Below are 25,573 nucleotides of genomic sequence, written 5' to 3' on the forward strand. Positions count from 1 at the left end.
GCCTTTGACACTGTCCCACATAGAAGACTTATCAATAAACTGCAGTCATTGAGCATGGACTCCCATATTGTGGAGTGGATTAGGCAGTGGCTGAGTGACAGAAAACAGAGGGTTGTAGTCAATGGAGAACATTCAGAACAAGCTCAGGTTACCAGTGGGGTACCTCAGGGATCTGTACTGGGACCAATTTTGTTTAATATCTTCATAAGTGATATTACAAAAGGCCTCGATGGTAAGGTTTGTCTTTTTGCTGATGACACAAAGATATGTAACAGGGTTGATGTTCCTGGAGGGAAACGCCAAATGGAAAAGGATTTAGGAAAACTAGAAGAATGGTCAGAACTCTGGCAACTGAAATTTAATGTGGATAAGTGCAAGATAATGCACCTGGGGCGTAAAAACCCAAGGGCAGAATATAGAATATTTGACACAGTCCTGATCTCAGTATCTGAGGAAAGGGATTTAGGAGTTATTATTTCAGAAGACTTAAAGGTGGGAAGACAATGTGATAGAGCAGCACGAAATGCCAGCAGAATGCTTGGATGTATAGGGAGAGGTATAAGCAGTAGAAAGAGAGAAGTGCTTATGCCGCTGTACAGAACACTGGTGAGACCTCACTTGGAGTATTGTGCGCAGTACTGGAGGCCATATCTCCAGAAGGATATAGATACTCTAGAGAGAGTTCAGAGAAGAGCTACTAAACTAGTACATGGATTGCAGGAAAAAACTTACCAGGAAAGGTTAAAGGACCTTAACATGTATAGCTTGGAAGAAAGAAGAGACAGAGGGGATATGATAGAAACTTTTAAATACATAAAGGGAATCAACTTGGTAAAGGAGGAGAGCATATTCAAAAGAAGAAAAACTACCACAAGAGGACACAGTTTTAAATTAGAGGGGCAAAGGTTTAAAAGTAATATGAGGAAGTATTACTTTACTGAGAGAGTAGTGGATGCATGGAATAACCTTCCTGCAGAAGTGGTAGCTGCAAATACAGTGAAGGAGTTTAAGCATGCATGGGATAGGCATAAGGCTATCCTTCATATAAGATAGGGCCAGGGACTATTCATAAGGATTCAGATATATTGGGCAGACTAGATGGGCCAAATGGTTCTTATCTGCCGACACATTCTATGTTTCTATGTTTCTATGTTTCTATTAGCTCAATACCTCCCCAACTCTATGGTTTGATGCAATTGATGGTCATTTCAGGGTAACCCAGCACTAACAACCAGTACTTCCCATTCAGAAATGCTCATTAACGCTCCTGGAGATTTTTAAGCTGATTGGACAATCTCTATGTAGTCTGACTATTTCGGATGGTTAGTATGATGCTTTCAACAGCCAACTCCGACTTTTCGGCTGACAAAATCCTGACGTGCAGGCTATATAATTTTTGTCGTCCGTAATACAACGTCCGATTTTCGTCTCATTAGTACAGATTTAGACGGAAAAAAAATCTTAAGAGCAAGACTAGGCATGCTCAGAGAGAAAGAACACAAAGAAAGCAATCCAACACATGACATCACTTCTGAAGTAGAATTCTGTCGTACTGGAAAATTCGTATGAAAATAACCTCTTCACTTTCCACATCAGACTAGCATGCCACAAAAAACGGACGACAGATCGTTCGATAATCTGATCGTGTGTACGGACGGGGCTTTACTCAGGGAGAGTGTTCCAGCCTGTAGGGACAGAACAGGGATTCTCAGGAGTCCTGCCTATCAGCAATGCTGTGGTGCTTGTGATAGAAGATCACCAGAGACAGTGTATCTTCCTGGTAAATAATCTCTGCTGCATCCCTTGAACCTGCTTATGGACATAAGCCTATGGCAAGTAACCATTATGTGCCTTGTACACACCTCATGTGCCTCAAGACAGGAGTAATAACTAGAGTTAGGGCTCTTTCACACGGGCGTTCCGTATGTCCGTATAGCACCCCATCCGTTTGCGGGTGATATACGGACATAATGCATGTCTATGGGATTGCGGATGTCTGCGGATGACCATCCGCTGACATCCGATTTTCGTCCTTTCAGTTCTGTTCCGTTTTTTGGAATGGAACAGAACCCTATTTTCCGTTAAAAAAACAGAACGGATGCAAAATCGGATGTCAGCGGTGTCATCCGCTGACATCCGCAATGCCCATAGACATGCATTATGTCCGTATATCATCCGCAAACCGATGGGATGATATGCGGACATACGGAGCGGATGACACAAGTGTCATCCGTGTCCGTGAAAAAAAAAAAAAAAGTGCCGCAGCGGAAGAAGAAATCGGAGCGGCCGTGTGAAAGAGCCCTTACAGTTTACTAAGCTGCATTCTGTATCTTTGGTGAATGTACTGTGAATCTGTGCCTTATATGCTAACAAGAGAACTGTTTACTCCACTTTTGTAAATATCATTTCCCACTGCTGTTTATCTGCCAATTAAAGTTACTTCATTTACAGTACCACGCGGTTTGATTCCCTCTATAATACAGCCACGCTCATTCCCCCGCTTACATTTTGGCGTAGTCGGCAGGATGTCAGAACCATCATCCACACCGGCGGAAGTGGCTAGAGGATTAACCATGGCACCTTATGGAGCAGCTCTGGCTCTGATACCTAAGTTTAATGGCACAAATAACTTCCTGCCAGACTGGGTGGAGAGATTGGACGGCTCAGCCCGCTTGTTCCAAATACCTACTGAACACATTGCAGATTTGGCTATTAATGCACTAGAAGGTGAAGCTCGCCAGCCTGTGATGGTTCTGCCAGAAAAGGACAGAGACAGCAGAACAGGTATTGTGGTTCGTCTGGAGAGCTTGTATGGTCAGAGTACACATATAGCTGAACTCCGGAGGAGATTTTATACCTAGAGCCAGCATGACCAAGAAACTACCATCTCAATATTCTGTTGCCCTACAGGAAATCTGGTGCCAGCTGGAGAAACAAATGGCACCCACTGGAACAGGAGTATCTAACCCTGATCAATTCATGTGGGACCAGTTTCTCTTTGATGTCCAGTCCTCTTCATTAAAGAGAACCTTAAGGAATAGAGTGAGGGTTGATGACACAGTAAAGTTTGCGGTTATCCTGCAAGAGACCATTGAAAGAGAACAGAAGGAGCTAGAACATGAACAGGCTATTGCCAGAAGCCAGGTTACCTCCACTCATGGAGTCGGAGGGCCATTACAACTCAAAGAAGGGACTACTCCTTGCCCCCCACCAAACCCAGCTGTTGTGTTGTCCTCAATAGAAAAAACTGTAAAGGACCTAGCTGATTCCGTGACCTCGCTAAAACAGGAAATGTTAGCTACTCTGAGCAGTTCTACCCAGCCTAATGCTACAGCCCACTCCGGAGAGACCCAGATACAGATCGCGGGTGCTGGCAGGGCGGACAGTTGGACCACATTTCCAGGAACTGTGCAGGAAAGGGAGCAAAGATTGCTCAACAGCATCCTTTAAACTAGGGGTTCTAGTGGCAGAGGGGCAACTCACGGGAATCATTTATTTACAGCCCCAATGGGATCCTAGGATGATATTCACATGCCCAGTAGTAACAGTGACTTTCAACGGCCAGCCGGCCAGCTGTTTAGTGGACACCGGATCAGAGGTCACTACCATGGCATCTCACTTCTACCAGCACCATTTTGGCAACACCCCAACTCAAGATCCCTCCTGGCTAAATCTGAAAGCTGCAAATTATCTGCCTATTCCAGTAGTAGGGGGTACTTTGGATGTATATAAAGGTCTATAGGCAGACCCTCACAGGGGTCAGTGTGGTGGTGACCCATGTTGCTTCCTTCCCAGATATTCCAATGGTGTTGGGCATGAACATTCTAAAGGAACTGGACTTTACCCACCTTCTTCGGGAGGCTTCTACATGGAGGTCTAAACGGCCAGAAACCCAGCTACAGAATCTTGTTAATGCTTGTCAGGCTGTTCAGACATCACGTCACAAATATACAGAGAAAGTTGGGGTCATCTGTCTTCCTGCACGCCAGCGGGTAACTATACAACCCCGTCACGAGCTGGTGTGCCCCTTTCCAGTAGTGGCTAGAAGGCACGTAGTCAGAGCTACTGTGATAGTAGAACCACAACGCAATCTAGAAATAAAAGGTGAATGGTTAGTAGCAGAGTTGTATAAAGTACTCGAAACCCATACTTGAGTAAAAGTACAAGTGCTCGATCAAAAAGTGACTTGAGTAGAAGTGGAAGTGCTCGATCAAAAAGTGACTTGAGTAGAAGTACTAAAGTATTCAACATTTTTTGTAGTTAAGTATTGCAAGTAGTTTTTTTTTTTTAAATTTTGCTACTCAAGTACTGAAAGTAAAAGTACCAGTAGTTTTGAAAAAAAAATTGCTACTCAAGTACTGAAAGTAAAAGTACAAGTACTGTGTTATGTAGTTATTAAAGAAAGAAGTCAAAAGTTTGAACATCATATTGTTTTTTATTATTTCAAATGCAGCTTTTATTTATACATACAGTAGCTTTTATTTTCTTATGCGCTGATAATACACATGTTTTGAGCTTCATGAAACCTGCCATCTACTGTTCTGGCAGTGGTAATTTTTATAATAGTACCGAGTAACTATGCAGCACAAAAAAAAAATATCGGAGTAGAAGTATTGAAATCATTGAAAAAATGTAGTGAAGTAAAAGTGGAAGTAGGAGAAAAAAATTCTACTCCAGGAAAGTACAGATACCGCCTTTCGGTACTTAAGTACAGTAGTGAAGTAGTTCTACTTAGTTACTATACATCTCTGGTTAGTAGCCATGACTGGGGTCTGCCCCTCTCCAAATACCCACTGACTTGGCTATTGCAGATATGTATACAGTACCTAAAAACTGTATCACTGATCCTTGCCCTGGGGTAGAAGCTGCATGTTCTTCTTTGCAATCTGCTCTGCCTGATTCCGAGGACTCCTGTCTTTTGCAATTATTTAGCACAGCTCGCACTTCCAGTTCAAAAGATGACTCCTGCTAAAATAAACAGTTGGTTCACAAACTTATGATTGTATTCTCTTGGGGCCCTGAAGACTATGGCTGTACTACTGCTTTGGATCATCCAATCCACACTGGTGACACTGGTGCTCCCATCAATGAAAGGTATGGTAATATACCCCCTGCCCTTTGTCAGGAAGTTAGAGATCTCTTTTGAGGGATGCTACAAGGGGGGGGGGGGGGTGATACAAGAGTCGCAGTCCTTTGGCTGCTCCCATGGTTCTTGCCCGAAAGAAGGATGGAAATTTCAGTTTTTGTGTAGATTATCACAGACTGAACTCATGTACTCATCGAGATGCTTACCCACTGCCACGTGTCGAAAAATCAAGTATTTTTCTACTCTAGACCTGGCCAATAGATACTGGCATGTCCCAGTAAAGGAAGACGACCGTGAAAAAACAGCCTTAATTACCCCTCTGGGACTGTACGAGTTTAATTGTATGCCTGACTAATGCCCTTAGCACTTTCCAAAGGCTAATGGAACGTTGCTTGGGAGACTTGAACTTTGACTCTGTCCTGATTTACTTGGATGACATCATCATCTTTTCCAAAACGTTCGAGGATCGTTTGAAGCATTTGGACCAAGTCCTCTCTAGCTCAATATTGACTTAAGCTCAAACCAGAAAAATGTCACCTTATGAAGACCAAAATCAACTATCTTGGGCATGTGGTTGAGGCAAAGGGGGTGTCCCCAGATCCAGATAAAATTCAGGCTGTGCAGGCTTGGACCACCTCAAAAATGGTGACAGAGCTTTGGGATTTTACCGCATGTTCATTCCAAACTTTGCTAGTGTTGCAGCCCCACTCAACCAATTGCTGTGTGGTCAACCTGCCCATCCAAAAAGGAAAATCTTCCCCAAGTATTATTAAAATTCGGGGGGCAGCACAAAGTGAAGCGTTTGAGACTCTCAAGGCAAAATTGACTTCTGCGCCCATACTGGCCTATGCTGACTACCGTAAACAGTTCTGGGTGTACACTCATGGCAGTCTCCAAGGCTTGGGGGCTGCGCTTGCTCAGGAGCAAGATGGGACTGAACAAGTGATAGCATCTGCTAGTCACAGCTTGCGACCTCCAGCCAACTACAGCTCTTTTAAACTTGAGCTGTTAGCGGTAGTCTGGGCTGTCACCGAAAAGTTTGCTGAGTATTTGGTAGGTGGACAAGTGGACATCTATACCAACAATCCTCTTGCCTACCAAAAGCTAAACTTGGGGCCTTGGAGCAATGTTGGGTGGCCCGGCCTGCCCGGTTCAACTATACTATACACTACAAGCCAGGGCGCACCAATGGCAATGCAGACACCCTCTCGAGATTTTCTCATAACCAGCTTCAGGAGGATATAGATCAAAAACTTGAAGAGTATGAGGTTGTCCCCTCCAGGGTAAACCTACGAGAGCAACAAGCATCCTCAGCTCTGCAAAGTGACCAAATCCCACAAAGAGGGCCAGAAATTCATACTCCTCAAGATTGGATTAAACTTCAGTGGAAAGACCCGGATATTGGTCAACTCATGAAATATTGGGACCAGAATAGAAAACCAAACTACAGGGAGCGATGAAGGCTCTCGTCAAACTTGTGTCTGCTTCTTAAGCAGTGGAATAAGTTGGTAAGGTATAATGGACTCTTGTACCAAAAAACACACATATTAGGAAAACCACGGATTATCCATCAACTGATCATCCCTCAGTCAGAGGCCTTAGAGGTCTGTCAGGTCTTTTACTGTATTGGAGGCACTTTTGTGCCAAACGGACAGAGACTTTTGTTCGTAAGTACATTTTGTGTCCTAACTAAGTGGATTCTGAAGGTGTGTCAGGAGTTTCAGAGTTGTGCTGAAGGTGTGTCAGGAGTGTCAGAGTTGTGCCACTTACAAGGGAAAAGCAGAGAAGACTATCCCTTTGGTGGTGAACACAGGAGAACTTTGAATTACTGACCATAGACTTTTTGACAGTGGCTAAAACATCGGGGTTCCACTATGCCTTGGTGTTTATGGACCATTTTTCTAAGTTCACCATTGTCGTGCCAATCAAGGACCAGACTGCCATTACTACAGCTAAACTGTTCTAGAAACGTGGTGCAACCCTATGGGTGCCCAAAGAGGATTTTGTCTGACCAAGGCCCAAACTTTGAGTCTCAGGTGTTTTCTGAACTATGTCCCCTTAGTGGCATTCAAAAATCTCATACCACCCCCTATCATCCCCAAGGGAATAGTGTCTGTGAGCGCTTTAATCACATGCTGTTGGGATTGATTTGCACCTTGGAGCAAGAGCAACGAGAAAGTTGGCCACAGTATGTCGGTGATGTTGTCTGGGCTTATAATCAGACAGTGCATAGAGCAACTGGTTATACTCCCCATTTTTTTTTTATGTTTTTCCATTGCGGCCATTTACCTGTGGACTTTTTATTCGCAACTCCAGGGCCCATCACATCAAGGACCCCTGAAGAGTGGGTTCAAGACTACTAGCATTGCCTAACCCAAGCGAAACAGTGCTGGGGAGGCATCATTTGCTGGCTGAGGAAAGTACTGTCAACTTGCTGCCGCTAAAACCAGGAGACAGGGTCTTGGTGTGAAAACCCAGACACATTCGAGGCAACAATGTGGAGCCCAAGTGGGAGCCCTGCCCATACCGGCTTGAGAAGCCACCTTTTCCTGGACGGCCTGTGTATGAAATGGGCTTTGCAAAAGACTACACCATAACCTACTTCGCCCATGTGTGTTCACTGCTGATTTACTGTCGGCTAAACCTGTTCCTGATTTTCCGCCATCTGCCAGATGGGACAGCAGCCAGGAAATCCTCAATAGTGATTCTACAGAGTGGTACCTACCCCCTCTGCCACCAGTAGAGGAGTTATCCTCATCTGAGAGAGCTACAGATAATCAGGCTTCTCCCACTCCTGTTGAAACTGAGCCTCTTGTGGATGAAGCATCGCCTGTTGATTCTGATGCAGAGGAACTGTTCCCTGTTCCCCCAGAGGGAGATAGCAGACATGGGAGTAAGTCACACATGTGCAAGTCACAAGCAAGTCTCAAGTCTTAACCTTCAAGTCTCAAGCAAGTCCCAAGTTACTGTGGCGAAAAGCAAGCAAGTCAAGTCGAGTCCCTGCTAGAAGTCAAGCAAGTCAAGTCAAGTCATTTATTTTGGTCAAGTCACAAATCAAGTCAAAATACTGATCTACCCCAATTTTCACCTTTAAATCAGTTAAAAGTCAGTGGTCAGGAAAGGTTTTGTTTTATTTTCAACATTAACAAAACTGCTTAGTGCTTTTTTCTTGGCATATTAAAGAAACACTTTGAATGCCTAAACAGCTCAAAATCCTTCGTCCGGTCATGTTTCAACACCACAGTCACTAAAAATGAATAATGTTAATAATAATGTTAAGTATTACCATTGTTAAACAGCCGGTGTCCTAAAAATCAGAACACACAGAGGTGTTTTAAGTGACTGTGGTGTCAGCAACATAACAGGCACATTCGTTTTGCTTTAACACATCTTGAGAAAATGCAAATATTTAATAACTTAAAAAAGTAAAGTCAGTTCGAGTCATATGTCTCAAGTCAAAGTCAAGTCTCAAGTATTGAATACCAAGTCAAAGTCAAGTCGAGTCTTTTATTAATTTTAGTCAAGCAAGTCTCAAGTCCTCAAACTGGTGACTTAAAGCGGAGTTCCGGGCACAAAAACAATTTTTTTTTTGTGCCCCTCCGCTAGGTAGACCTCACCTGAAAAGGAATTGGATAGTTAGGTTTTTTTTTTTTGTTTACTCACCTTGTAATTGAAGATCGAAGATACTCACCTCAGAGTACTTCCTCCCTCGGAGCCGCGGCTCACCCCGTCACTTCCTGTCTCGCTATGTTTCCTGGGAGCTGAACGTCATAGCTCCCAGGAATCAATGCGACGGCACCGGCCCCGCACGTCATTTCCGGGCGACGCCGCATTCCCCTGCTAAACAGCTTCTGGGCATGCCCAGAAGCTGTGGAGGAATGCAGCGCCGCACCGGAAGTGATGAGAGGGGCCGGTGCGGCGCATTCTGGGACAAGAAGACGCAGAAGAAGACACAGAAGCTGCCCACAAGAGAGATGGAAACGCTGTGGAAGAAATTTTATAAGTAAGTATTTCTTCTAAAAGGTAAGTGCGAACCGGGACAGATCAGAGGCTAGCCATTGTGGAATGTGCTAGCCCTGACTGTCCCGGGGGTATGTTTAGTAAAAAATGACATCTGTGCCCGGAACTCCGCTTTAAGTCTGACTCAAGTCAAGTCATGTGACTTGAGTCCCCCACCTCTGGGAGATAGACAGCTGCAAGTTCCAGAGCCTTGCTTACCCAGGCGCACTACAAGGGGACTGAAACCTGTCAAGTATTCTGATTATATTACTTGAACTGTTATGACTGTTTTTCTGCTTGTTATGTTATTGTTCTGTTTATTTGCCTTTATCTAGGTGAATGCAGAGGACTGCATTCTTTAAGTGGGGGGGGGGGGGGGCAGTGTATCTTCCTGCTAAATCATCTCTGCTGCATCGGTTGAACCTGCTTATGGACACCAGCCTTTGGCAAGTAACCAATATGTGCCTTGTACACCACTCATGTGCCTGAAGAGAGTAATAATAACTACAGTTCCACTTTACTAAGCTGCATTCTGTATCTTTGGTGAATGTACTGTAAATCCATGCCTTATATGCTAACGAGACCTGTTTACTCCACTTTTGTAAATATAATTTTCCACTGCTGCTTATCTGCCAATTAAGGTTAATTCATTTATAGTACCACGTGGTTTGATTCCCTCTATAAAACAGCCATGCTAATTCCCCCGCTTACAAACACATTCTGTGGTTATTATGGAAATAGAATAGACCAGTTGATACGGCATATCATCAAAAGAGAGTGTAAAGAACAATTAGACCATTGCATTTTCTTTGAGCTCCAGAGTCTTGGAAGCCCCCATTCTTCCCACATAAAGGGAAATTACGCTCACCGACCCCTTTATTAGGTACACCTGTTCAATTGCTTGGTAACACAAATTGCTAATCAGCCGAACACATGGCAGCAACTCAATGCATTTAGGCATCTAGACCTGGTGAATACGACGTGCTGAAGTTCTGACCGAGCATTAGAATAGGGAAGAAACGAGATTTGGTGCCAGACGGGCTGGTCTGAGTATTTCAAAAACTGATCTACTGGGATTTTCACGCGAAACCATTTCTAGGGATTACAGAGAATGGTCCGAAAAAGAGAAAATTTTCAGTGAGCGACAGCTGTGTGGACGAAAATGCCTGGTTGATGTCAGAGGAGAATGGCCAGACTGGTTTGGGATAATAAAAAGGCAACAGTAACTTAAATAACCACTCGTTACAATCAAGATATGCTGAATGCCCAACTCATCGAACCTTGAAGAAGATGGGCTACATACAGCAGCAGAAGACTACACCAGGTGCCAATCCTGTCAGCTAACAGGAAACTGAGGCTACAATTCGCACAGACTTACCAAATATGGACAATAGAAGATTGGAAAAATGTTGCCTGGTCTGACAAGTCTCTATTTCACCTGCGACATTCAGATGGTAGGGTCAGAATTTGGTGTAAAAAACATGAAAGCATGGATCCATCCTGCCTTGTATCAACGGCTCAGGCTGGTGGTGGTGGTGTAATGGTGTGAGAGATATTTTCTTGGCACACTTTGGGCCCCTTAGTACCAACTGAGCATCGTTTAAATGCCACGGCCTACCTGAGTATTGTTGCTGACCATATCCATCCCTTTATGACTACAGTGTGATTGCTACTTCCAGCAGGATAATGCACCATGTCACAAAGCTCAAATCATCCTAAACTGGTTTATTGAACATGACAATGAGGTCACTGTACTCCAATGGCCTCTACAGTCACCAGATCTCAATCCAATAGAGCACCTTTGGGATGTAATGGAACAGGAGATTTACATCAAGGATGTGCAGCCGACAAATCTGCAGTAACTGCGTAATGCTATCATGTCAATTTGGACCAATATCTCGAAACAATGTTTCCAACACCTTGTTAAATCAATGCCACGAAGCATTAAGGTAGTTCTGAAGGAAAAAGGTGATCCAACCTGGTACTATCATGGGGTACCTAAAAGGGTGGCTGGTAAATGTATATTGGTTTTTGATCAATTTTTTTTTTTTCAACTGATGTTTCATCTTTTTATTTTTTTTTCTTCATCTGAATGAGCCCTAAGGAAGAAAGTGAAAGGATAAATGTTGCTATTACTGATAACTGTCCTTAGCCCTGGCTCCTACAGACCTTATGCCATGACAAGCATTGATTAGGTATGCTGTCACTCTTGGTGAGAGGTCTTCCCTTTAAAGTTGACCTTAAATTAGACCTGTGGCCAGACTATGGACATTCGAGTAAATAGGTATTAATAATAGGTATTTTTAAAAAAATAAAAATAAACCCTCACTGACCTCTGTAGCTGCAGGCACTGTGGAGCATTTCATTTTTTAAGTTCACAGCAGAAGCACTGAAGTCATCCATTATTCTCTCAGCAGCTCAGTTTGCTATGCTTTCCCTTCCAGGGTAAGGATGAGCTTCAGGTTCGGATTGATGAAAGAACAACCATCAAGCAAACTGGTCATATTTAACTAGTTCTCTCACCAAAATTCCTTACTAGAATTAAAACAAAGCAGCCGAGGATCACAAGCAACTTAGCTGACCAAATGTGGACATGACCATATTTGGTCAGTGATGTCACTCAGGATTTCTGCTATTGTTTACATTATGGCAGCTCCAGAGATTCTGTCATTTAATGGTGGTATTGTGGTGGGGCAACATCGTTGGGTGGTGAAGAAATGGGTAGCTGGTTTCCATGTTTGATAATTGATATACATCACTGGACGTTGTGATTGACGCTGACTTTACATTGGAGGACATTGTTTAAATCTTTTTTTATCTATAATGCAGGATTCTATCACGGTGTGAATGTCTTTATTTCCTTTTTTACATTTTGTTGGGAAACAGTAAAAAGGGGTATTATTGCACCCTGTAGTTATTCATGGAGGGGGCAGATACAGTGCATTGCGAAAGTATTAGGCCCCCTTGAACTTTTCGACCTTTTGCCACATTTCAGGCTTCAAACATAAAGATATAAAACTGTAATTTTTTGTGAAGAATCAACAACAAGTGGGACACAATCATGAAGTGGAACGAAATTTATTGGATATTTCAAACTTTTTTAACAAATAAAAAACTGAAAAATTGGGCGTGCAAAATTATTCAGACCCCTTAAGTTAATACTTTGTAGCGCCACCTTTTGCTGCGATTACAGCTGCAAGTCGCTTGGGGTATGTCTCTATCAGTTTTGCACATCGAGAGACTGAAATTTTTGCCCATTCCTCCTTGCAAAACAGCTCTTTCCACAGATTCTCGATTGGATTCAGGTCTGGACTTTGACTTGGCCATTCTAACACCTGGATATGTTTATTTGTGAACCATTCCATTGTAGATTTTGCTTTATGTTTTGGATCATCGTCTTGTTGGAAGACAAATCTCCGTCCCAGTCTCAGGTCTTTTGCAGACTCCATCAGGTTCTCTTCCAGAATGGTCCTGTATTTGGCTCCATCCATCTTCTCATCATATTTAACCATCTTCCCTGTCCCTGCTGAAGAAAAGCAGGCCCAAACCATGATGCTGCCACCACCATGTTTGACAGTGGGGATGGTGTGTTCAGGGTGATGAGCTGTGTTACTTTTACGCCAAGCATAACGTTTTGCATTGTTGCCAAAAAGTTCGATTTTGGTTTCATCTGACCAGAGCACCTTCTTCCACATGTTTGGTGTGTCTCCCAGGTGGCTTGTGGCAAACTTTAAAGGACACTTTTTATGGATATCATTAAGAAATGGCTTTCTTCTTGCCACTCTTCCATAAAGGCCAGATTTGTGCAGTATACGACTGATTGTTGTCCTATGGAAAGAGTCTCCCACCTCAGCTGTAGATCTCTGCAGTTCATCCAGGTGCATTTATACGGAGACTTGATTACACACAGGTGGATTCTATTTATCATCATTAGTCATTTAGGTCAACATTGGATCATTCAGAGATCCTCACTGAACTTCTGGAGAGAGTTTGCTGCACTGAAAGTAATAATTTTGCACGCCCAATTTTTCAGTTTTTTATTTGTTACCAAAGTTTGAAATATCCAATAAATTTAGTTCCACTTCATGATTGTGTCGCACTTGTTGATTCTTCAAAAAAATTACAGTTTTATATCTTTATGTTTGAAGCCTGAAATGTGGCAAAAGGTCAAAAAGTTCAAGGGGGCCGAATACTTTCGCAATGCACTGTATCTAGGAGCCCCCTTTTTGTACAAAGGAGCTTCCAGGATCCAACCCCCCCTCCCAAACCCCCTAATCCCTTTTAGGGGACAGAGTGTGGGTAAGATGCCCTTGTCGCAGGAGGGAGAGGCTTTGTAGCTCTCCTTTGCAAGGTATTCTTCCAATGTTGACAGCAACATGGCTGGGTATGGTACAAGAAGGTACATGCACGCTGTTCTCATTCCAGGTCAGCCAAGCTGAATGTCTGGATTAGTGTCTGGTATGCATTGCAAGGGGCCTCCCACACCGTTTATTTCCTGATTTTCTTTTTTAGGGGACAGTATACAATAAAAATAAAATATTCCAAGCAGATGGCATGCAGCCTCCCTAGCCAGGAAGGACAGCGGTGAGTGTCCGCTTACAACCCCTTTATGGAAATATTGAAGCCCCCTTTATTATGAGGGGATCCCAGACATCCAGCCCACCCCAAGGGACTAAGTATGGGGTACATTACCCTTTTTATTCATTCCCACAAAGAATAAAAAAAGTAAATACATTTACATTTTTGGGGGATTTTTATCCAAGGACTTTTGCAGAAATTTAGTGTTTTCTTTTACTTTTTTTGGGATTAAATGACAAGGGGTACTAATGTACCCCATACCCATTCTCCTGGGGGTGAATTGGCTATCAGACATTTTTTTGTATGTGTGCGCAGCCTATTGCATTAGGGTGTACATGCCAAAGCTCAAACACACATGCCTTTCTCTGCAGCCTCAGCTGCACTGGACAGTGAATAAATGGGAAGTGCTCTGTGCTCAGCGGCTTCCTGTTCATTCACAAACCGAAGCATAGTAAACACTTAGTAAGTAAAACACTGTACAATGCTTCAGCTATGAATGAACACAGTGAGCGAGTGTGTTCACTATGTTCATTTAGAAAAGGAAGGGGCCGGTAATAACATATTGACTAGCCCCTTTACCTGCTCTACATCCTGATACATCATAACAGTAAGTGTGGGGGGAAAGGAGAGGAGGGAAGCTAGCAACACTGCGGGTGGGGGAGTTGGGCGAAATACATAGGGAAGACCTGGTAGTAGGGGAAATCGGCACTGCACAGGTTTATTAGGGTGTGCCCCCTGTGCATGCCGTTGTTGGTATATGTCCCTCAAAGCACCTACCTACCTATGCCCTTTTTTAACATTAGTTTGCAAAAAATGCAATTTTTTAATTAGCCATAAAAAAAAAATACTAATAACATTTTTTTTTTAGATTCACCCATAGACTTCAGTAGGTTTCAGCACTATATTCAGTATTTCTAGAACTTCCCTCTGCAGCAATCAAACCCTGAGTGAACTGAACTTTGCCCTGTTTGCTAATCCCTATTCCAGGACACCTACTCTATGTTTATATTAAAGATCAGAAAAGTATAAAGATGATGAGTCTGTGCTTAGAGGTGGAGCAGGGTGAGCTTAGCTGCTTTAAGAAGGCAATGAACATTTTCAGTGCTTATGCTGTAAACTTTCATTCTTTTGCTAGCAGACCTGTTTTTGCATTGCTTTTGCACACATGAAAAATGCATATTTTAGGCCTCGAGATTACTTAAAACCCCAAAGCCTTATGTATTTTCTGAAAGCAGAGATTCTGTAGAATAAAATGGTGGCTGTTGAAATTTTTTTAATCACAATATTAGAGCAACTATTTATCAAACCCACATTTTCAGTAAAAAATACATTCAAATTAACTTGTAGGCAGGTAGAGTTTAATGCTGCCCCAGTCTGGAAGCTTGGTATTAATTATGTTCCTAGGTTTTTCTTGGCGGGATATCTTGGGTCAGACCCTCCGGTCCTGTGTGCTATAAAAAGGGACAAGGGCTTGACCAAAGGGGAAGAAGAGCGAAAAGATAAGTGTGTGAGAAGTGCGTATTGCCGTTGCCATAGCCTGGATCACTAGGGCCATGCAGAGTTTAGAGTTCCCACTATTAAGGGAGGTTGCTGGGACTTGCAGTCCCCCATTAAGATACTAACCATGGACTTTGTCAAGAATGGACTCTTTTCTATGCAGGTATGCTAGGGCAGCCACAAGCCTGAAGTTAGAGACTAGGGACGTTAGGAAAAGACTGTACTTTATGTTGAACTGTTGTGTTAACCTACTCTTCAGTAAACCTTTTGAAACTTTGCCTTTGCCTGGTCTGAAGTTACTCAAGGGGTGTAATGCAAGTAACATGCACACATAGGGGTTGATTCACTAAAAGCAAAAAGACTTTGCACTTTGCAAAGTGCAGTTGCACTCTGCAAGTGCAGTTGCTACAGAGCTCAGAAAATTAGGTACAGCTTCACTTTGCAAAGAATATCCAATCAGGAGCAAGGAAAAAAAATTGCATTTTTGCTCGTACATGATTGGACGATGGAAGTCAGCAGAGCTTCTGCTCATTTACTAAGCTCTGGAGCAACTGCACTTGCAGAGTGCAACTGCACTTTGCAAAGTGCACAGTCTATTTGCCTTTAGTAAATCCACTCTATAGTCTATGGCTCGGGTGAGTTAAAGCACATTGGGGTATAAAGACATCAGTGTAAGAGTTAATACAGTCTGAAGACACAAGTGGTTATCAAGGGTAACAAAGGTTTCTCTAGCAGCCTGTCGAAAGCGTGTAAATGTGGCAGGTGGGATAGCTTCTAGCAGGAGGTGTTGTTGTCGGCATTACCTTCGTATACAGGTCTGTCTCTCATCGCACCTGGAGCAGATTAACACTCAAGAAGTCCCCAACCTGTACGGAAAAGGAAGAGTTAAGTGAAGGGCATGCATTGAGTCAGTTCTAGGTGCACGGTGGTACCCCATAGTGTTACTGGGGGTGAGGTAGCAGTGATATGCTGGAGAGGTGGAGAAGGCAAGGGCTCTGTGCATCAGTGACCATGGTGATCTACAGTTGCATCAAGAACAATGGTCTCCAAACTTTCTAAACAAAGGGCCAGTTTACTATCCTTCAGACTTTAGAGGGGCCAGAATGTGACCAGTGGGAGTAGAAAATGTCCTTGCATCAGTGGGAGTAAACAATGTCCCATTATCGGTGCCAATGAGAGGAATAGTGCCCAGTATTAGTGTCAGCAGAGAGAATAGAGCCCCCACATTGGTGTCCATGAGAGGAATTGTGTCTCATAATTTTTGTCAGTGGAAGAAATAGTGCCCGATAATTGGCGTACTTGAAAGGAATAGTAACTCATTATTGGGGTCAGTGGGAGAATTAGTGCCCCATCATTGATGTCAGTGTGAGGAAAAGTTTTCCATAATTGGTGACAGTTGGAGGAATAGTGCCCCAAGGGCCAAATAAGGGCAGGCAAGGGGCCACATGTGGCCCCTGGGGTGCAGTTTGGAGACCATTGATCAAAAGAGTTTATTAGAGTGCTGTTATAGTAATGGTACCCCATGTGTAAGGCAGTGACCCTAACCCAAGTGCTTAGCGTAGCCCCGAAGAACCCACTCCCGGGTAGGCCTTTCATTTGACCCTTGCTTGGTACCTAAGGAGGAGGGGAACATGGGGGAGGTACCACCCGCGAACCCCTTACAAACTTTAGTGCACACAAACAGAATGTGCACACACATTTTTACTAAAATATAAAAGATGAGGTTGCATTGAGTACATTGATAACAAACATGTCAATCCTCATAATTGCTTGCAACCGTGAAATGGCAAAAAACTGCAGTACTCACATTACTGCACAAGTAAAAGTGATCGGGCACCTGTACACTTCCCTAAGGCCATGTTCACACCTGGGCGTTTTTCAGCTCCTAAAACACTCATCTCTGAAGTCTCAAAACGCCCAACAAGCAAAATCTTTCATTTCAATTACCACTGTTCCTGAAGTACAAAAAAGTATATGAGCTTCTTTTTTGGCAAGTTACAAGCGTTTTTGTTAGATGATAATGCCTGCCTCCAAACACCTGCAAAATAAATGCCTGAAAAAACACCTGAAAACGATATGCTCTGGTGTGAACGGAGCCTAAGAAAGCCAACAGTCCACATTCATAAGAAGCATAAACAAGTTCTTATAGAATCTAGGAGTTTGTGTACATGCTGTAGATATATGAGATACAAAATGAAATTTGTAGCCACAACCTTTCCATTCATTACATACATTTTTTTAGACCCAACAATGTCATTACTGGGTTTCTGTGCTTTCCTATGCAATGCAGGCAGATCATGTTTGGTTAGAAGGGCCATCAGGGTGTTTTGCATAGCTTTGTAAATACATCAGAGCACCCTGCCACAGTACTCCTCTCAAAAGCTACTAGCCCTATAGCAAGTGGTGAACTTGCTGTTGGCAGGAGTTTTGCAAATATCATAATTCCTTGATTGGTGAATGCCTGGAGACACTCTTAGGCAGGCTTCAGTTGTATGCAGACCACTCTACAGTAGGCAATGTCCTCATTCGATGCTGAACCTCCAGGATTGAAACTGAAAAACTGTTAATGAAACGGGCAGAACAGTCAGGCTGGGGAAGAAAGGGCTAGATCAGTGGTCTCCAAACTGCAACCGGGGGTCAAATGCGGCCCTTTGCTCGCTTTTATCTGGCCCTTGGGACACTATTTCATCCACTCATACGAACAATGGGGCATAATCCCCCCCCCCAACACCAACAAAGGGGCACAAATGTTTCCAATGACACCAACGATGGGGCACAATTCCTCTCAATGATACTAAGGATAGGGTAAAATTCTTCCCACTGACTCCTATGATGGGGCACAATTCCTCCCAATGACACCAATGATGGGGCACAATTCCTCCCAATGACACTGACGATGGGGCACAATTCCCCCCAATGACACCAATGATGGGGCACAATGACCCCAATGATGGGGCACAATTCCTCCCAATGACACCAATGATGGGACACAATTCTTCCCAATGACACCAACGATGGGGTACAATTCTTCTTACTGACACGAAGGATGGGGTACAATTCTTCCCATTGACACCAATATTAGGGCACAATTAATGTTGAGGCATCGTTTTTTCCAACTGATGTTGGGGCATTTTCTACCCCCACTGGTCACAATCTGGCCCCAGATAGAGTTTTAAGGACAGTAAACTGGCCCTTTGTTTAGAAAGTTTGAAGATCCCTGGGCTAGATGATGCTGGATGTCCTATAGCCGAGACATGAAGCAGGGTCTGTTTGATTTTCTACAGTTTCTAATGCACACTGTGAGAAGCTATACAAAAAATAATCAGCAAAGGCATACCTGTAAAAGAAGGGATTAAATACCTACTCAGATGAGCTCCTTTCCGATGCTGTAAAATCTTACCCCTGAAGTCCGCTGGGAATGGGGCACTTCCAAGAGTATCAATTTCTGTATTACCCTGCAGCTCCCACCCTGCCGCTATACAAAAGATACTCAGCAAACCTGTTAATGCAATAAACTCCTTTCTAATGCTGTGAAATCACCTCCTCTGATCCCATGTCCCCGGTTTCTCCTGAAGTATGTGGGGTCAGAGGGAGGAGAAGTGAGAACCAGGGGACGATTTCACAGGATTGGAGAGTTTGCCCACGCGTTTACAGATATGCATTGCTGAGTATGGTCTGTACAGCGGCATGGCTGCTTTAAAGCTATGGTACCAGACCTAATCCTTGTGCTTTTCATTTTTAGCACTACATATACATGTTCATAGTCTATATTTGCAGAGAAACATATTATGTTGTATCACATAAAGTAGCACTGAAGGCAAAACTTCTTTTAATTTTAGATAAAGTAATCGTGGCCACACATGCTTCGAATTTGTGAATGCGATCAATGTAAGGGTCAATTGGATAGAAAATATCAATAAAACGATCAAATCTGAAAACAATTCTTTAGCCATAACTTCCCTTCCGACTAATCTAGGCTCAATCAGATTAGATTAAACTGAGCTGATCAGCCAATGCGGAATATTATTGATTGTTTTCTATCAATTTGCAGTACTGAAATGCTTTGTTCATGAATATGATTGTATTTCGATCAATCAAATGGTGAGATTTAATAGTGGAAACAGAGATGTGATCCATAACCTGGATGATCGTGAGTTACAATCGTATCTTCTATCGAACGAAACCCCCTTTACTGCATGTGTCATATCAATGAAATGGGTTGTCAACTAAAGAACAATTATTCTTTTGGCAAAGATTGTTTGGAAAAGAAATTGATTATTCATCGAAGTGCGAATGACCACCATAAGAGAGGCTTATAACCCCTTTTAGGTGTTTTTTGCCATCTTTATCCCATTGGGGAGACTTCCCCTCACTTCCTGTCCTATAGCCACAACAGGAAGTGGGAGATAATTTCTCCTAAATGATGAAAATCCCTTTTTAGAGGAGCTTTAATCAGATGTGTGAAAATTATTAAACAGACACTTACCTGCCCAAGGATCCAGCGCTGTCCTCACCCAAGCCACTGTCCTCATCGGTCTTTAGGTCCCTGCCACCAGCATGTTAACTGTGGGCAGCTGGCTGTGACTCCTTGTGGCATTACAGCTGGCTGCACACTGCACATGCACGAGCCGCACTGCACTTTGTGAATGGTCCCGAAACCTTCTGGGATTTCTTAAGTGTCCCATAACACTGCAAGCAGCGAGGGGAAAGAGTTTTTGCTCGGATTGCCAAGATGATCTAAACTGAAGTGGGAGCGGGTACCTGTCAAAACTAGGTACCCGCTCCCCCTCCCCATAAAAAATACAATCCAAATATGGCAGAGTAGGTGGGGAGGAGGAGGATGAGCAGAACTTCCCCATTGAAACACTCCCCCTCTATTCCCGTTCTGGTGACCACTCAAAATTAGGGATTTTCTTTCTCTAAGTGTCGGTGATAATGGTAAACAGGACAAATAGGGTGAATCTCCCTAATGGGGGCACAGACAGCAGTAAAAACCCGCTCAACTCTATCCAAAACTAAAAAAAAAAGTTTTGCCTTCAGTTTTACTTAAAAATAAAGTATAAAGTAAAAAAGCTTTGCTTTAGTTATACTAAAAAAAAAAAAAAAAAAGCATAAGAAAGTTTTGCCTTCAGTTATACTTTTAAAAAAAGTATAAAGTAAAAAAAAAAAGTAAAAAAAGCATAAAAAAGTTTTGCCTTCAGTTATACTTAAAAAAAAGTAAAAAAAAATAGTAAAAACATGGCAAAAAAAAGTTTTGCCTTCAGTTATACTTAAAATAAAAAAGTATGAACTAAAAATAAAGAAAAAAAAAGCATAAAAAAAATGTTGCCCTTAGTTAAACTTTAAAATAAAGTAAACTATAAAGTAAAAAAAGCAGAAAATTATACATTCCACAAATCTTCGCAGTGTGTTATTAGATGCTATTTAGAAACCAAAATAAACTTTTTCCGACAAGTGACACGTTCTTTTGAGAGACAAATCCCCGAAGACCCATAATATATGCAAAAAAAAAAGAACAGAATAGGGTATGTAATAAATTGCAATTGTCCCATTGTGTGTTCTTTTTTGGCATTTTAGGGATTTTTTTTTTTTTAGGACCCAAATGTTGATTAAAACCAGTTTTCTTCGCAGCAGACTTTACAGTTTTGCGAAACAAGCTAATTACAGGGATTGGATTTAACTATACTTAGAGAGAGGCCAGGAAAGAATGGAGAGCTGTTGGAGGGGGGCCTTGGGGGAATTAGGAAACAGCGGAGAAGGGGATAGAGAGGGACAATAGGACGAAGACCCAGGATCATATGAAGGCATACATATAGGGTATCGTTCGTTGTAAAGCAGCTGGGAGAGGAAATTGGATTTCGAAGGACAGAAAGAATAAAAAGGAAGACGGCAGCTAGGAAGTGAGTGAAGAGAGGAGGGGAAAAGAAGAAAGAGGGTAGGTAAGAGAAGGAGGAGAGAGCATAGAGGAGGGGGGGGGATGCTATCCCAGTGATTTAAAAACCCAATTGTTTGGGATTTCTAAACGGGCTGAGGGCAAGTAGGCAGGGTCTGAGCAGACTTCTTTTCTCTGTTCTCCCTGCTGCGTGGGGGGCACATTCTGAGAAAGGCAGGAGGTAAAGGGGGAGTGAGACTTCTCACTTAGGGGGCTGTCTGGAGGCCGGATTTGTCCTTAGTGACTTTGAGGTGGGTTTATCGAGGATCACCAGACACTTTTCCCACTAAGCAATTGGACGCATGCTGTCTGCTACCTGCGATTATGTAGGGGTCACCAGCAGTTAACTTCTAAATATTCCAGACACATCCGCACTCCTGACATTTCAGGACCTGAAGCTGGTGGATCATCAGAGTGTGCTCTTCTCTCATCATGCCCGTACCGGTGCCCTGCTGGTCCTGTTGGCACGTTCTCCTGTGCCTGCTGTGTGCCCTGCTGGACAAAGGTTGCTGCACGTGGACCCCCGGCACCCAGTACAGATATTCACCGGCTCTGCAAGTCAAAACGAGAGAGTCACTCACTTCATCCAGAAGGTAACCCAGCAAATCTGCTGTGCTTGCACTTTTCACGCATACATTGCTGTTTGACTTTGAATCAGTGTTCCTGCAGGCTGCAGCTTTCTCAGCAGACGTGTGAGTAACTTGCAAACTGTCGCAGATATACAGTTGCAGGGGTTGCAAATACATTGTAAACCTGTGGAAGAGACTTTTGCTAAGTTAGAGGCAGCCTGTCGCTGATTTGCTTAATAAATCTCCCCCACTGTTGTTTTTTTTTTTTTTTTTATTTATGTAAAAGAGGAGGAAAGGACGTCTGTGTCGCTAATTTGCTTAATAAATCTCCCACACCGTGTTTTTTTAAATTATTATTATTATATAAAAGAGGAGGAAAGGACATCTGTGTTGCTAATTTGCTTAATAAACCTCCTGCACTGTTTTTTTATTTTTTATTATTGTTATATAAAAAAAGGAGGAAAGGACGTCTGTGTCGCTAATTTGCTTAGTAAATCTCCCCTACTGTTTTTTTTTTTTTATATATATATATTTATATATAAAAGAGGAGGAAAGGACGTCTGTGTCGCTAATTTGCTTAATAAATCTCCCGCACCGTGTTTTTTTAAATTATTATTATATAAAAGAGGAGAAAAGGACGTCTGTGTCGCAAATTTTCTTAGCAAATCTCCCCCACTGTTGTTTTTTTTTTTTTTTTTTTTTTATCTAAAAGAAGAGGAAAGGACGTCTGTGTTGCTAATTTGCTTAATAAATCTCCTGCACTGTTTTTTTTTTTTATTATTGTTATATAAAAAAAGGAGGAAAGGACGTCTGTGTCGCTAATTTGCTTAGTAAATCTCCCCCACTGTGTGTTTTTTTTAAATATATATAAATATATATATATATATATATATATATATATATATATATATGAGATGGAAAGGAAAATAAATGTTTTTGAGTGCAGCCGATCAGGATTCAGCTGTCACTTTTCAATACAAGGGTAAAGGGCAGGCAAAAATCTGATTTGTTGGGTTGTCTCGGTTTTCCCTTTCATCAGCTTTCATAGAATACAATTAATTTCCCACTGCTCCATTGGAAAAAAAAAAGTGGTAAAAATGCATATGTGTTTTTGCTGCATTTTGTATGCGTTTTTGGTGCGTTTTCTGGGTGTCTATTACCCAGCACGCACCTGTGACTCTTGGACATGTGATTCAAAAAACGCACCAAAAATGCAACGCAGCTGCGTTTTTGCCACGTTTTCTGTTCACTTCAGCGAGGAGCTGCATTTTTGATGCGGTTTTGAAAACTAAACCAAAGGTACAGCATGCAGGACTTTTCAAAACGCACTGCACCTACAGCACAGTGCTGTGAAGAGTCCTATATGATTTAAAGGGATTGTGTCTTTGTGGTGGTAAAAATGCCGCAAAAATGCATCAGTGAGAAAGAAGGGTTAGGAATAGAAATATAGACTTGTACCGCAGAGACGCAGCTGTTCTTGATTTATTATACATTCTGATGGCGTGATGTTGTGAAGGATGTCAGAAGTGTGAGAGGAACTGTGCATAGGTGTAAATGTCTGGAGTTTTTCTTTTCCTTATCCCTGTGATTTGTGGCTGGGAAAGTGCATTAGGGGTGATTTACTAAAACTGGTGCACACAGAATCTGGTGCAGCTCTGCATAGAAACCAATCAGCTTCCAGGTTTTATTGTCAAAGCTTAATTGAACGCACTGAAGTTAAAGGCTGATTGGTTACTATGCACAGCTGCACCAATTTCTGTGTGCACCTGATTTAGTAGATCTCCCTAATTGTGCCATTTAAAATGAACTTGTCAGTACAGAAAGAGGGGATCTACCATTGCAGGCTCAGTTGCTACTATCTTTGCTTGACTACCAAGGACTAGGGCTGTATTTTCCATAAGGACCAGTGCCTAGGGCTTCGGGGTAGAGCAGGGCTGTGCAGAGACCTTTGGAGGGGCAGGTGCTCAAAGTATAAAAGGGGCACATGGAACAGGGTTTAAAATTGGGCGGGTGCACGGGGGTGATCTGTGTCTGCGGACATAGTGCGGAGGGTGATCAGTGGCTGTGGACATGGTTCGGGGCATGATTAGTGGCCGCGGGCATGGTGCAGGTAGTGGTCAGCGGCTGCGGACATGGTGCAGGTGGTGGTCTGGTCAGAGGCAACACAGACATGGTACAAGGGTTGATCGGAGGCTGCGGACATGGTGCAGGGGGTGGTCAGAGGCTGCAGACATGGTGCGGGGGGTGATCAGTGGCTGCGGGCATGGTGCAGGGGGTGGTCAGAGGCTGCACACATGGTGCAGGGGGTGGTCAGAGGCTGCGGACATGGTGCAGGTGGTGGTCAGAGGCTGCGGACATGGTGCAGGTGGTGGTCAGAGGCTACGGACATGGTGCAGGTGGTGGTCAGAGGCTGCGGACATGGTGCAGGTGGTGGTCTGGTCAGAGGCTGTGGACATGGTGCAGGGGGTGGTAAGAGGCTGTGGACATGGTGCAGGTGGTGGTCTGGTCAGAGGCTGCGGGCATGGTGCAAGGGGTAGTCAGAGGCTGTGGAGTGGTACAGGGTTTGGTCTGTCGCTTCACTTTCAAAAATGGCGCCAGGTGGTGCCATTACGTCGATGCGCATGCGCCCGCTCTCCCAAGCATGTGCGAGTTTTCCCGAGCCCAGCAGGCTTCGGAATGGTGCATGCGCATTTGCATTGTCAGCCGCAGCCATACTGTTTATGGGGGCCGCAGAGGAAATTTTGCCTTGACAAAAGAGCCCTTTGGGCATCAAGAGGCAAAGGGGCAGGTGCTCAAGCACTCTCCGCCCCCCCCCTCCCCCGCACGTGCCTGGGGTAGAGACAGCACAACCTTGCCTCAACATTAAAAGTATATGATGTATAGTTTTTTTTTTTTTCTAGATTCATACTTACCTAGGTGGATGCTGCATCTGTCCCCTGGCGCCTCTGAGATCCGAGCGATCGAATGCCACCGACCGCTCGGTTCTGACAGAACCCCGAGCAGAGGGCTGCTTACTGTCAGTCAGCAGCTCTCTGCTCTGCCCCTTCCTCGCTCACTGAAGCGCTGAGCTGTGGAGGGGGCAGGAGCGGCCGAATCAAGCTCTCAGCGGCTCACTGAGAGGCTGAGCCGGTGGTGGTCCAGGCATGTGGGCGGATCCCAACTCTGTGGTCATGATGAAGCCTGAGCCTGGAATGACCCTGTGACTTCTGCTGAAAGCGGGTCACAGGAGTGCAAAACGAACTTCTCTCCTGTGATCCACAGGAGAAGTACAACCAAACAAGTTTTGGCTTTACTTCTCCTTTAAGGGCCCTTTTACACTGATACTTTTTTGATGAGCTTTTGGTATTAAAAAGCAGAATAAAAAGACATAAAAATGCATTCTTTGAAATCCTATGGAACTCTTCCCACCAATGCGCTGTAGGTGCAGTGCGTTTTTAAAAGTCCTACATGCTGCATTCTTAGTGCATGTGTAAAAAAGCCCCCCTAAAATGCACCTCCCCATTGAAATGAATAGAAAACACATCATAAACGCACCCACAGGACATGCTGGGAGTCAGGAATGCAGAAGATGCATCAAAAACGCATTGAAAACATGTCAAAAATGCATAAAAAAAGCATATGCATTTTCACTGCGTTTTTTTGAGAGAAGGAGTGTGAAAGAGCCATTACAGACTATTATAACGTTTTCCTTATATTGCTTCTGTTTTCTGTCTGCCTCTGGAGATCTGTGGCTTCATTCACCAGGAGAACTGTAGGGCGAAGAGGGTGCAGGGGATTGAGAGGAGTCAGAAGGCTCTTTATACTTCAGGAAACAGGAAGCCATCTCTCTCATGAATTGTGGTCTGTACAGATGTAGAAGTAGACCCCATGCTGTCTTCAATAAAATCTTTAAGCAGTAGTTTAAAATAATCA

General features: G+C 43.4%; 1 protein-coding gene across 6 annotated transcripts in view; it reads left to right on the forward strand.

Annotated features, from left to right (window-relative positions):
* The first annotated feature begins 21,136 nt into the window (after nucleotides 1-21,136).
* EMID1 (EMI domain containing 1) overlaps nucleotides 21,137-25,573 on the forward strand; it is a 163,887-nt gene continuing 159,450 nt past the window's right edge. For 2 of the 6 annotated variants that reach the window (XM_082265842.1, XM_082265843.1), the window contains exon 1: nucleotides 21,137-21,685. In XM_082265842.1, the coding sequence (XP_082121968.1) occupies nucleotides 21,525-21,685 (161 nt within the window). In that variant the 5' untranslated portion in view covers nucleotides 21,137-21,524. The remainder of the gene's footprint in view (nucleotides 21,686-25,573) is intronic. The other 4 variants (XM_082265838.1, XM_082265840.1, XM_082265839.1 and 1 more) reach the window with 3 other exon arrangements.

The sequence above is a fragment of the Pelophylax lessonae genome (assembly GCF_965119305.1).
Source record: "Pelophylax lessonae genome assembly, chromosome: 1".
In the NCBI taxonomy this organism is placed as follows: Eukaryota; Metazoa; Chordata; class Amphibia; order Anura; family Ranidae; genus Pelophylax; species Pelophylax lessonae.